Here is a 12,994-nt window from a genome sequence, read left to right as displayed (position 1 = left end):
TGCAAATGAAAAGAAAATTGCAGCAGGCTTGACATGATTTGTTTTTCTCCACAGTAGAGAAAATGTATAAATAAATAGGCGAGAATCCATCTTTTGGGTTTTGCACATCATCTTCTTCAAGTAACATTGCTGGCTTAAGGCTACAATCCTTAAGGCTATATTTGCCTGGGAGTAAGCCCTGTAGTAATAAATGGGATTCACATCTGAGTAGACAGGCATGTGCTTGTTTAGTAATAAACTACTTCCCAGCTGCAATCCCCCAATATGATCTCTCCTGCCTTTCAGAACAAAATCTCTATTTGTATTTTTGTTCTTCAAAATAAACTGCAATTTGGTATGCTCCCAGAAAAAAAATGTTCTGTGTGCCTATGAGTCTGTCCTTTCCCTCTTTTACTGTTTTATTGGCACACCTAGTCAGAAGAAAATCTGGAATGTGCAAAAGAAGTGATAGTTTAATTGTGTGTGAGAAACCTTCAAACTTTGATGGAGGAGGCAACTCCTTTATTTTTCAAGGGCCATAGCTCAGGGACTGACAATCTGCTTTGCAAGCAGAAGATGCCAGGTTCAAGTCCCGGCAACTCCAGGTAGGACTGGGGGAAATCCCTGTCGGGAAACCCTCGAGAGATGCCACCAGTCAGTGCAGACGCTACTTAGCTAATGGTCTAACTCATTATAAGGCACCTTCCGATGTTCCTCTATCTTAAGAATTGTGTAGAATGGAAACTCTGCGAGGCAGCCTGAGTAGGATGCCTTCAATACTACTGTGATATCAGCAGGCATGGCACTAATTCCCAACAACGTCTCAAACCTGCTTGTAGACATCTGTAGTGCATACACTCCCAATTGGCCTGAAAGGAACAACAAGTGGCTGTGGGTATATCCAGAAAACAGCATCTCCTGATTTGCAGTACGGGCCTCTCAGGTGGAAAGAATTTACTGGCCATAGTCTGGAGCAGGAAGATCCTTGCATCATTCCTCTTGCACCTGGGTAACAATAGCCACAAGCGTGGAATAAAGCAATTGCTGAGCTAACCCCCTAGCCCAAGCTACAGAGGTGGGCAAACTTTTTTTCTGTTGAGGGCTGCATTCCCTTAGGACTACTAGGACTACAGAGACCTGGGTTCAGATCCCCACTCAGCCTTGAAACTCATCATCCTTTTACCCTAGCTCTCAGTGTAACCTACCTCACAGGGTTGTTGTACAGATAAGCTTGGCAACTTAGGATGAGTCCCGCAGCTCTCCCTTAAGAATGACTCAGCCTAGATCTTCGCCTATTTTATGTTGGGATTCCCAGCTACCTTCCAAAATGCGACGGCAGAATTACACAGTGGAAAGCAGCGCTAAGATGGAGAGGCGAGCAGAGAGCTGCTGGTTTGACTCACCAATTGTTGTTTTCAAACGATGAAGAACACATTGTTTTAATCACAAAGCCCATTATAACCTGGGTTTTGATATAATTAAAACATCAAAGCTGAAACAATGAGAAACAGACAGTACGGCCGTAGCTCTGATGCCATGGCTTCGTAGGGATCGACAGGAAACAAAACAATTATTTTTCTTCTGAGCAGACTATTTTGTTTTTAAAACAAGTGTTCATAAACAAAGTTGTACAGACCATTTGGATAGTTTGCTTATTCCACATTGTGTGGAAAAACTGTATGCCTTTTATTAAAACCTACCCTGAAATTTAGCTGTAGTTTTCACCTCTTATCTCCTGTTTTGCTACCTTCCTATTCTGCACTGTATTTCTCTCAAATGTCCTTTATTGAGTGGAGCATTCTTCCTCCATTAGGCAAATTCTCACTTGCTTACCAAGTACCAAAAAGTTTAAGGGCTTCAGTGCTACACAAAGGGGCAAAAGAGTAGATCTTTTGAGTGAGGGACAATTGACAGATTTTATTTTTCTATTTCCCTTTTCCACTTCAATATGTGCCAATTTTTCTGTATAGTTTTTAAATCCCTCTGCAGTTTGCTTGCCAACTATTCACCAGATATTGAATATCTGGTATTTCAGTAACTGATGATTATACTTAGAGTAGACCTATTGAAATCAGTGGACTTCAGCCATTCTGAGCATGACTTGGTGGGACATCAACCAGTATTTAATATCTGATGGTTGAAATTCAACAGTACTTAATAGTTGGCATTTGATGACACTTTCACTGCAATCCACACAACCAGCCAGGAAGCAGAGGGGCTTAAGAGACTGAGGGTCCACCATTGCGTCTGTAGACTCATGCCAGCTGGGGCAGAAGGCAGGGATGGGTAAATCAGTCGGGAGCTGTGCAGCAGGGCCAAAATTGGGTCCGAAGCCATCCAATGATGCCAGTGGGGCCAGCTTGGAATCCAGCAGACCTCAAGCAGACTCAACCTTCCCCATCCCCATCCCCACCCCCAGAATGTCCTGTTTAGATGTGTATTGCCAGCAGCAGGGACCCCATTAGCAGCATTTCTTCCCACCCAACATTTGGTGGAATAGGAGCTCTGGGGCAGTGTAGCTTCATGGGTAGAAGCCTGCAGGGCTGCACAGAGGGACACCCCTGTCCAGTCTAGTTCTCCTTTACCAGAGTGCCACACCAAACAATGAGCTTTCCCTGCTTCCCCCTCATTTCTGAACTCCTGTGTTAACATTTGCCCTTGTTTTCTTTCTCGACCACCTGGTTCCTAGAAATATGCTATAGGGTCACAAGTGGCACTGTGGTCTAAACCACTGAGCCTCTTGGGCTTGCCAATCAGAAGGTCAGTGGTTCGAATCCCCATGACAGGGTGAGTTCCCATTGCTCAGTCCCAGCTCCTGCCAACCTAGCAGTTCGAAAGCATACCAGTACGAGTAGATAAATAGATACCACTGTGGTGGGAAGGTAAACAGTGTTTCCGTGTGCTCTGGTTTACATCACGGTGTTCCGTTGCGCCAGAAATGGTTTAGTCATGTTGGCCACATGACCTGGAAAGCTGTCTGTGGACAAACGCCGGCTCCCTTGGCCTGAAAGCGAGATGAGCGCCTCAACCCCATAGTCGCCTTTGACTGGAGTTAACCATCCAGGAGTTCTCTACTTTCACCTTTACCTTAGAAATATACTTTGCCTCTTCTGTGCCCCACCACGTTTTATTCTAGTGCTGCTACTGCCCAGCACAAGTGATTTGGATTGCAGCCTCTGACAGTTGTCAGCTTATCAGATTTCTTATTTGATCCCTACCAAAATAACAACAATGAAGGGCGAATGGGAAAAAAAATATTTTTGAGGAAGGAAATGTCTCGCTAAAATTTTGAAGTACTTTATTCAACATATGAATGGCAAAATGACATTTTGGGGTGGGGATAGGGAGGGTTGAGTCTGCCTGGGATCTGCTGGATTCTGAGCTTGCCCCACTGGCATCATTGGATGGCTCGGGACCCGATTTGGGCTATGGTTTTCCCAGTAGTGATGTATGGAAGTGAGAGCTGGACCATAAAGAAGGCTGATCGCCGAAGAATTGATGCTTTTGAATTATGGTGCTGGAGGAGACTCTCGAGAGTCCCATGGACTGCAAGAAGATCAAACCTATCCATTCTGAAGGAAATCAGCCCTGAGTGCTCACTGGAAGGACAGATCCTGAAGCTGAGACTCCAATACTTGGGCCACCTCTCTGGAAAAGACCCTGATGTTGGGAAAGATTGAGGGCACAAGGAGAAGGGGACAACAGAGGATGAGATGGTTGGGTAGCGTTCTCGAAGCTACCAACATGAGTTTGACGAAACTGCGGGAGGCAGTGGAAGACAGGAGTGCCTGGCATGCTCTGGTCCATGGGGTCACGAAGAGTCGGACACGACTAAACGACTAAACAACAACAAAGCATAGCTCCCGGCTGATTTACCTGTCCCTGCCTTCTGACCTGGCTGGCATGAGGCTACAGTTGCAGTGGTGGACCCCTCAGTCTCTTAAGACCCTTCAAGTATCTGTTTCAAATCTACCAAAAACAACAACAACTGGGGATTGATATCTCCACTGACATTACAAGTTCACTTAACAAAACATTCATGACCAACATGACTAACTTAGGTTTGTTGATTTCAAAGGGTCTAGTCTGAGAAGGACTTGGCTGAATATAATTTGTGATGAACAGAGTAGTTTCCTTCACGTAAGTGTTTTTCTGTTCCTTTGTACTCTTACTTTAAATGGTGTGATTTTTTAAAAAACAAACCAAAACAGTAGAAATGCAAAAAATAAATAAATTACAATATCTGTGCATAGCCAAAAATCCAATCCAATGTTCAATCTCCAATTCTATTACAGTGGTACCTCAGGTTAAGTACTTAATTCGTTCCGGAGGTCCGTACTTAACCTGAAACTGTTCTTAACCTGAAGCACCACTTTAGCTAATGGGGCCTCCTGCTGCTGCCGTGCTGCCGGAGCCCAATTTCTGTTCTTATCCTGAAGCAAAGTTCTTAACGTGAAGCACTATTTCTGGGTTAGTGGAGTCTGCAACCTGAAGCATATGTAACCTGAGGTACCACTGTACTCATGTTCAATCTCCAATTCTATTACTCAGAAGTTAGTCTTCCTATGTTCATTGGAGCTTACTCATTAGATGAACATGAAGAACAAATAGCCCGATGCGATAAAAATTAACCTCTCTTATACATTCATTTTCTTGCAGGCTGAATACTTTTATGAATTCCTGTCCTTGCGCTCATTGGATAAAGGCATAATGGCTGACCCAACTGTGAACATCCCTCTGCTTGGAACAATACCTCACCAGGCATCAGGTTTGTGGATCTGTATGCATTTATGAGTTCAAAGATTGTGGGGGGGGGGGAGGTTTTGCAAGGAAATACCATATTTACATAAATCTAAAGAGCCATCAAATCTAACGTGCACCCTAATTTTCATGACGTAATTTGGCCAAAAAAGGTCGCATTAAATTCGAGTAAATATGGTAATTTTACAGTTCATGATGAATAAAAAATAATATTATAGGACAAACTGATCTGTAAGGGGAAAGGTTTGCCATAAAGCTGAATATTTATTCTGTATAAATAATATGTGATCAAGAGAATGTAACTTCTCCTCTGAAATAGCTAATGAATAGCATCTTTTATGTATTTTCTCCATACAAGCTAACCTTGTTAGTATTGCTCATGGGTGCAGTCTAGCAAAAGCCAGCCCAAAGTGCAAAGCATAAAATATATGTATGTTAAATGTGACTCCTACTCTCAATGCGTACAAAGGCGTTACTATTATGAGCTTTCGGCATCTCCGTAGCAGTAGCCAAATAACAGTTGGTGGTTCCAGTCAGCGGACATGAACGATGACGGGAGCAAAATGGTTTTCAAGGTGGTTTCTATCCACTTTACTGATGTACCAAACTGAAAAGGGTGTGTGGGTGTGGGTGTTTCAAAATTAGTGATTAAGTATTTAATTGCCAGGTGGCAAAGACCTCAAACTTTAAAAAGGCAGTAAGGCAGTAACAAGTAAACTTTGGCAACCAGTAAGGTTCTTCATGGGCCCGGGGGGGGGGGGAGTGCTCAAGGAAAAAGTTTAGTTTTCTTACTGTATAGTATTTTTGTAAGAAAAACAAATGATCACACTGACAACAGCTGGCAGAGGAGGTGAATGAAGGGAAATACACACAAACAGACATAATTTTATTTGCATGCCATCTTTCCCCAGTTCAAACCTGTGCCAAATTTACGTATAAGCTAAACAAGCTATAGCTTAGGGCTCCACTCTCCTGGGGCCCCCCAAAAAATTAAAGGGGGAAAAAAACCTGGATGTACATTTCCAAAATATAAGATAAAAAACCTACATACAGCAACAGTATTTTGTGTTGTGTAGGCTCCTGTTTGTTATGTGCAAATGGCTTTAGGTACCCATTAGGTCCATAAATTACCATATAGCACATATTCAACACAAAAAACAGTGACAATTTGTTGTTGACAAAGGACAGCTGGACATATAAAGGGCCCCATTACCTTCAGTAGCTTAGGGCCTCATCAAACCTAAATCCGGCCCTGGTTCAAACCATGCTCAAGGTGGCTTAGAACATGAATAAAATACGTAACTACAACAAAACAAAAGGAGTCATAAATAGTGAATAAAACATTTTTTTAAATTACACAACCAAATTGAAGAATTTCCACATAAATCACAACAAGATCTAAAATGAAATACAAAAATACAACAGCAATACTGGTGAGGCACATAACCTGCAGACTGCACTAGTGCAACACTGGCTATGCTTCTGCAAAGTTGCCATGCACAGAGGTTACAATGCATCTTGCACTGAGGCCCAAAGTGTATCTGCAGTGGAGACAACCCATATCTCGAATCTCATACGTTGCAGCTGCTACATAGAATTGTTGCCCCCTCAGGAGGAATCTGGCAGATTCCCACTTGATGGCCATCCCACAAGGGCTGATTCACACATACATGTTTATCGCTTAAAACTGCATCGCTCCATGATTTATATCACTTAATGTCTCTCAGCTGAATGTGGGAACTGCCTCCAGTTGCGAATCTTTGTGTCTGGGATTCTGGGAAAGGTCTGTGTCTGGTGTCGGATCTGCCAGAGCCCTTTCCCCACATGCAAGCCATTAACGTGGCGTTGCAACCATTGCATGCATCCATACAGTGCTGGTTTGTTTGTGTAGACTGCACGCTTTCCCCAAAATTGCAAGTTATCGAGAGAGATACATATGGGAAAGGTCGTTTGCCGTTGCTGCATCTGCCCCCACAAGCTTGTTTGTGTCAGATGATCTGATAGCTTGGTAACCGCAAAAAGCTCTTGAACTTTTGCTGTCAAAGTTATCTCATGTTCCACATCTGAAAGGGATGAAAGAAGGAGCGAGGGAGCTTCAGGCCTGCAGAGCAGCAAAATCACGGAGCTGTGAAACACGATTTCCCATGCAAATCGGGCAAGACTTGTGGAAGGATCAGGTTTTGTGCATTCTGAAGTTGCTTCAGCAACTGACCATTTTGGAATGCTGAAGCCCAGTGCTCAGTCTCAGCTCTCTTCCTCATCCAGTCTTGGAAAGGGGCTCCTTGTTCCTCTCCTTTTGGGAGGTCTGAATGGAATGAAAGTAGGCTCGCTATAATTGTAGTTCTGGTGACTTGAGTTCCAAGACTGCTTTGGAGATGTAGACTTTGTTTCCATATGGCGAGCATGTGCAGACATACAAATATACTTACAGGCTGCGCTGCATAATAAGCGCCCGCTAAGTTAATACATATGGTTTGCAGTAGTATTATTCAGTAAGCTGAGTTTGAAATGTATGTGTGTGCATCAACATGACACATTAGTAATTCAGGTCTCAGCGGAGCCGGTTATTCTGAAACAATGCAGCTCAGCAAATAACGTTTTCTGTTGCCTATGAGTGGGAAAGAAACACCCAAGAATTTGACAGCTATGACCACTTTACCTCATGGCTCCTTTGAGCCAAATAAAAGTATGACATGGAACTGATACAAAATGGCATCTATAATGAAGAACGGTTTATGTTTCGTATGATGATGCTATTGTGTCTGTTTGCGATTAGTATTTGTTTGCAGAAACAGTGAGCTGATCACCCCCCAAAATAGATTGGTGTTTACTAGCAGAATATCTTTATTAGCAGAGTATTTTGCAGTAAAATCCTCAAAATGTGCTGTAAGGAGGGAGGGGAACCTAATAGGTGCAGTTCCAAAAAGCATCAATGAGAAGCCGGTCATAAAGAAAGCAGATAAATGTCACTATTAATCTCAAGCAGCGTTCAAATGAAACAACCACAAAACAGCATTCCAAGGCTTTGGGGTTACCAGGCTTTTCTCCTCATTAAAATACTCCAGATTTACTGCCTTCCATTGGCTCTTTGTAGTTAAAAGAAAGTTTGCATTAAAGGCAGCCATCCCCATCTATTTGTTGCATTTAGAACACTTAACACCTTTGGTTTAAACCAGTATCTTTTATAGTTTTTCTCTCCAATTCCTTGGGGAAATGACAGAACTATCGCTTAACGTAGCCATTTTTTTTGCTAAAAGATATAGAAACATTTAGACTTCACTGGTGCTTCTTCTCTATTAACATTGTGGAAGTTCCCTCACTGCGAGAAGTGAGGTTGCAGGGAACCAGGCAGAGGGCCTTCTCGGTAGTGGCACCCGCCCTGTGGAATTCCCTCCCATCAGATGTCAAGGAAATAAACAACTATCTGACTTTTAGTAGACATCTGAAGGCAGCCCTGTTTAGAGAAGTTTTTAATGTTTGAAGTTTTATTCTGTTTTTAGTGTTCTGTTGGGAGCTGCCCAGAGTGAGCAGGTTATAAATAATAAAATTTATTATTATTGTTGTTATTATTAAAAGGGTAAAGGGACCCCTGACCATTAGGTCCAGTCGTGGCCGACTCTGGGGTTGTGGTGCTCATCTCGCTTTATTGGCTGAGGGAGCCGGCGTACAGCTTCCAGGTCATGTGGCGAACCAGAGCAGAGCATGGAAACGCTGTTTACCTTCCCGCCGGAGCGGTACCTATTTATCTATGTGCACTTTGACGTGCTTTCGAACTGCTAGGTTGGCAGGAGCAGGGACCGAGCAACGGGCGCTCACCCCATCGCGGGGATTCGAACCTCTGACCTTCCGATCGGCAAGTCCTAGGCTCTGTGGTTTAACCCACAGCGCCACCCACATCCCATTATTGTTATTATCATTATTGCTTTTATTACATTGATATTACATTTAAAGCAAAGTGTGGATTATGTTACTGCATTTATTTATTTTTCCATGATGCAACGCAGGGCATCATACAAAGGATTTCTAGGCTGTGTACCATCCTGGTGTCAGACTGGTCAGACCTGCTTAGTTTCAGCAAGGTTTGCTGCATCCAGTGGTGGAGATTCATGCTCCAGCACCGGGGTTGGGGGTGGAGAGCAGGCAGGGCCGTGGCATGCCGCCTGCGGGGGCGTAGCACCCAGCATGGGGGGGCAGTCACGATGGCACCCCACCAGGATTGCACTGCCGGGGGCAGTGTGCTCCCCCCGCACTCCTCTTCTTCTGCCAGCGGCTGCATCCTGCATCTTCAAACCATTGCCCTGCAACCATGGTTGCACTGAAGAAACTAAAGTTGCAAACTTCAATGGGAATATATTCCATTGAACTCAATGGAACTTTCTTCTGATACGTATAGGACTGTACTTTAGAAAATATCTATATCCACGTGTGACAGAGCTGCCTGCTTATCCGGGGACATAGGAGGGATCTTATGTTGCAGCCCTGACCAATTCTCTTTAAGCATCACTCAGAGCAAAAGAAAATGACCTATCAGCCACAGCCAAAGACAAGTCCCGGCTGCAAACAAGATTGGAAATGTCCCGACATGGAAGGCTAAGATCATTCGCTCAATGAGTGCAGAGTGTGAAGAATTTTGTCAGTGTTGTTATTTTAAAATGTTATTTTAAAAAGGAGACTTGACCGGTCCATTTCTTTATTTTAAGAATGGGAATATGAACTCAGAATAATTTAATGGTGGGCAGCAAGAATCCATTTATCCAGTTATAGGGTTACCCTATTGATTGTAACTTTCAAGGTTTGCTCACACTGGTGCACAAGGCAGTCATAAGAACACAAGGAAAGCTCTCCTTGATCAGACCGATTCCTGTTTCTGACACTGGTTAGGTGTGCATAAGCAGCACGTAAGTGTCACAAAAACAGTGCTTAAAAGCAGTGCCACTACCCTCACATGCCTTGTTGATAACTGACATCCCTTGGCACAATTAGATGGGGGACGGACGCGACAAAAGTTCCATGAACTGTGTAGATGCAGCTTGTTTGACTCAAAAATCACCATGGTACCACAGTGCATTGGACAAGATAATTGAATCATTAGCACCTATTGTAGCACTTTTGCAATATGATCAGCTGTTTATTCATAGTACTTGTTTTGCTTATTTATCGGTAGATTATCATTGGTGTGGAATGTCTTTTTTAAAAATTTCCAGATTTCACAGATAATCAGTAAGACCGTCTTTTATTTTCTTTGCACTTTGTCCCCTGCCCTTTTTTTTAGTTGTCCAGGTTGGATTTCCCTGCCTTGGGAAACAAGATGGCGTGGCGGCATTTGAGGTGACGGTCATTATCATGAATTCGGAAGGCAATACCATACTCCAAACGCCACAGAACGCCATCTTCTTTAAGACTTGTCAGCAAGGTAACCAGAACCTGCCCTTGGAAGGGAAGTTTGTCTGTCTTGTCATTGTCCTCACACATCTGGGGAATAGCGGGTCACATTTGTCAGACCAGAAACAACCTGAGACACAATTTCTACTATGAATACAGATGAGGATGAGAGGTTTTTGGGGGAGGGTTACAGGGATGAGGGAAGGAAGGGGGAAAGTTCCTCAGTTCTACAATTCTACGGTCTTTAGGAGGGCATCTCAAGAGATCCGGGGCAGCCAGAGACTTAATAGGAAGGTGCCTGCACTCCACCACTCCCCCAAAGGCAGTGGTGGGTTCCAGCAACATCTAGTGAGATTTTGGTGAAATCTCGCCAGAAGCTGCCGCCGCCGCAGCTACCACCACTTCTCCTCACCACTGGAGATGGTGGAGAAGCTGTGGTACCTTCAGGGGCACTGCCTCTCAGTGTTACACCACTTGAGGTGGCTGCCTCAGTTCACCTCATGGGCAGGTGGGCCCCGCCGGAACAATAGGATAGATCAGACCTCCCTCTTTGAGAGTAATCTGACTTTGTAGATCCTATTCCATGGAAACATCTCTGGCTCTAGCAGAGGCAAATTTAGGGAAGTGCAACCAGTTCACCCACACGGGGCACCAAGCTGAGAGGGTTGCCACAGGAGGTGCCACAGCAATGACTTAGAGCAGAAGATGAGAAGCAGGGGGCACCCGAATTTTGGTCTCACACAGTTTGAAATCTCACCACTGGCTCTAGCCTCATCAATATCTGAACTCCTACATTGGTGGGGCAAAAAGGGAATGGATCAGGGCACTGGGCATTCCAATGTGAGGAGAATCATTAAAGGGAAAATAAAAGCCCGGGAAAGGGATTTTTTTTTATAACACTACTCTCCTTTCACTTCTACCCTGTCAAAGAGCCCAGCAGGTTGTTGGGTGTGGCAGCTCATTTGCCTTCAGTTCTCCTCCTTTAGGATTGCTGCCTCAGAATCCAAGCCTGTGAATATCTAGTTTTCTTGTACATTTTATTTGAGCATCTCAGTCAATGTATACTACCAAAATGTCCATCATTCGGACACTGGGATTAACTTTCTGGGCATTTCCCACTGTTCCGTCTCCAGCAGACTACGATGCTCTTACCTCATACTGTAATCAGACTGTTCACACAACACATATTCAATTCATCCAGTAATTATTACCATCTTCTTTGAAGCTGAATGTCCTGGAGGATGCAGGAACGGCGGGTTTTGCAATGAAAGGCATGTATGCGAATGTCCAGATGGATTTTATGGTCCTCACTGCGAAAAAGGTAATCGAAAGGCTTCAATTATTTCATGCGCTTTTATTTACACTGCGGGAACAGCCAAGCAGTCGCTGCCTTTCAAAATATTGTTTTGTAGAGATTTTCAGATGTGGCTTAGGCCGCTTCCAAAAATTAAATCTAAACGCATAAGAAAAATATTTTACGAGCTGTGGCTTCTCAGAAAACATAGATTGTTTATACAAAAAGATAAAGAAGTCTCTGCTGAATGGTTTAAAGGACGGAACAGGGCTGACCAACAACTGAATGAGCGTCCATCTGGCAAAACATTAAGTAAAAGGCTGTTGCTAATGAACACTAGCTGTAAAAGTACCACAGTTATTTTACTCAGCTATTGTTACTGAAGAGAATGTCCCAATTTGATCATGAAAGCGTCTCCATCTGTGCGGAGGCACAGCCTGCCTGGGAGAGAGAGTGCAATAGCCTTTTCTCCTTTCCAGCGGGCCCTGTTTGCCAGAATCAGTTCGGATTTCCTCAGATCTGTGCCTTGTAAATCCCTGCCTGTAATTTGTCCCTGTTTTGCTTTTGGCAGGCATTTCTGGGTATCTCGATGTTTATTTATTTTAGGTGAAGCACTCATGCACCTAGAGTTATTCTTCCATCGTTATTAGAGGCTGAAGTGGTTTGCCTTTGAGACTGTAAGCAGGGTGTAAATATGTAAATGAAATGAAAATGAAAAGATTAACCATGCCCAGGCCCATGTCACTATAGACTCAGGGCAACCTGGCTGGACCCACATACTCCCTCACACATTATTTACATGCCAGAAGGGGGAAGTAGAATCACACCTACTACACTTGCCCCAAACCTGCCCACACTCACTGACCACGATTCCCAGCAACTATAGGGAATAATTGAATTGTAGAGTTGGAAGGGGCCCAGGATTCATAGCTAAAAATTCCAGATAGATGGTCTTTGTGATGATAATGAGAAAGGTCTCCTCTTCACAGCCCATTGGTATCTATGCATTGGGGACCGGTAGTCTCTTCTCCCATTTGGGTGTGGTTGTGTTTAGGCACAAGGATTAGCAAATTTACACAACCCGCAAGTGTCCGGGGGGGCGGGGGGAGGAATGGGATGTCCTGTTTTTCTCTCACAAGGGAACAGCAGCCATTTGGGGAGCTGTGATCTTGCTCAATTTCACGATGCAATTTCCCCCATGAAAAAGTGCTTTTGGGTGGACTGCGATCTTATGCGCCATCCCAAAATGCCTGTTTTGCGGCTCCATGACCCCCCCCCCCCGGAAAAAAAAAATCGTGGTGCAAAATCATGGCTCCCTAAATGTCCAGTGAGGAAAATGAGAAGGTGGTATCCAGGAAGATGATGTACCAGTTTTTGCTGTCGTGGTGTTGGAGATTATGAATTTACCAGTTTATATCCAATGCAGTGCTAAGTTAAAGTCAATTAGTGGTATACTTGTTCCTCTGGTGAAAGGTTTTGTGCCTGCAAGACATAGTCACACAATAAAATGCACAAGCAGGTTGGGAGTAACTTGGTTGCACGGTAAACGGTGCCATCTGTTGAGCAATGAGTTTCCGC

At 43.9% G+C, this 12,994-nt stretch overlaps 1 protein-coding gene across 1 annotated transcript in view; it reads left to right on the top strand.

Moving 5' to 3' along the window:
• WIF1 (WNT inhibitory factor 1) overlaps window positions 1–12,994 on the top strand; it is a 41,640-nt gene that overhangs the window by 22,425 nt on the left and 6,221 nt on the right. The window contains exons 3-5 of the mRNA XM_083574667.1: window positions 4,639–4,747; window positions 10,013–10,153; window positions 11,348–11,443. Coding sequence (XP_083430793.1) covers window positions 4,639–4,747; window positions 10,013–10,153; window positions 11,348–11,443 — 346 coding nt within the window. The remainder of the gene's footprint in view (window positions 1–4,638; window positions 4,748–10,012; window positions 10,154–11,347; window positions 11,444–12,994) is intronic.

Source organism: Podarcis filfolensis, assembly GCF_964270895.1.
Source record: "Podarcis filfolensis genome assembly, chromosome: 10".
NCBI lineage: Eukaryota > Metazoa > Chordata > Lepidosauria > Squamata > Lacertidae > Podarcis > Podarcis filfolensis.
Note: the sequence above shows the minus strand (reverse complement) of the source record. Positions and strands in the feature narration are given on the sequence as shown.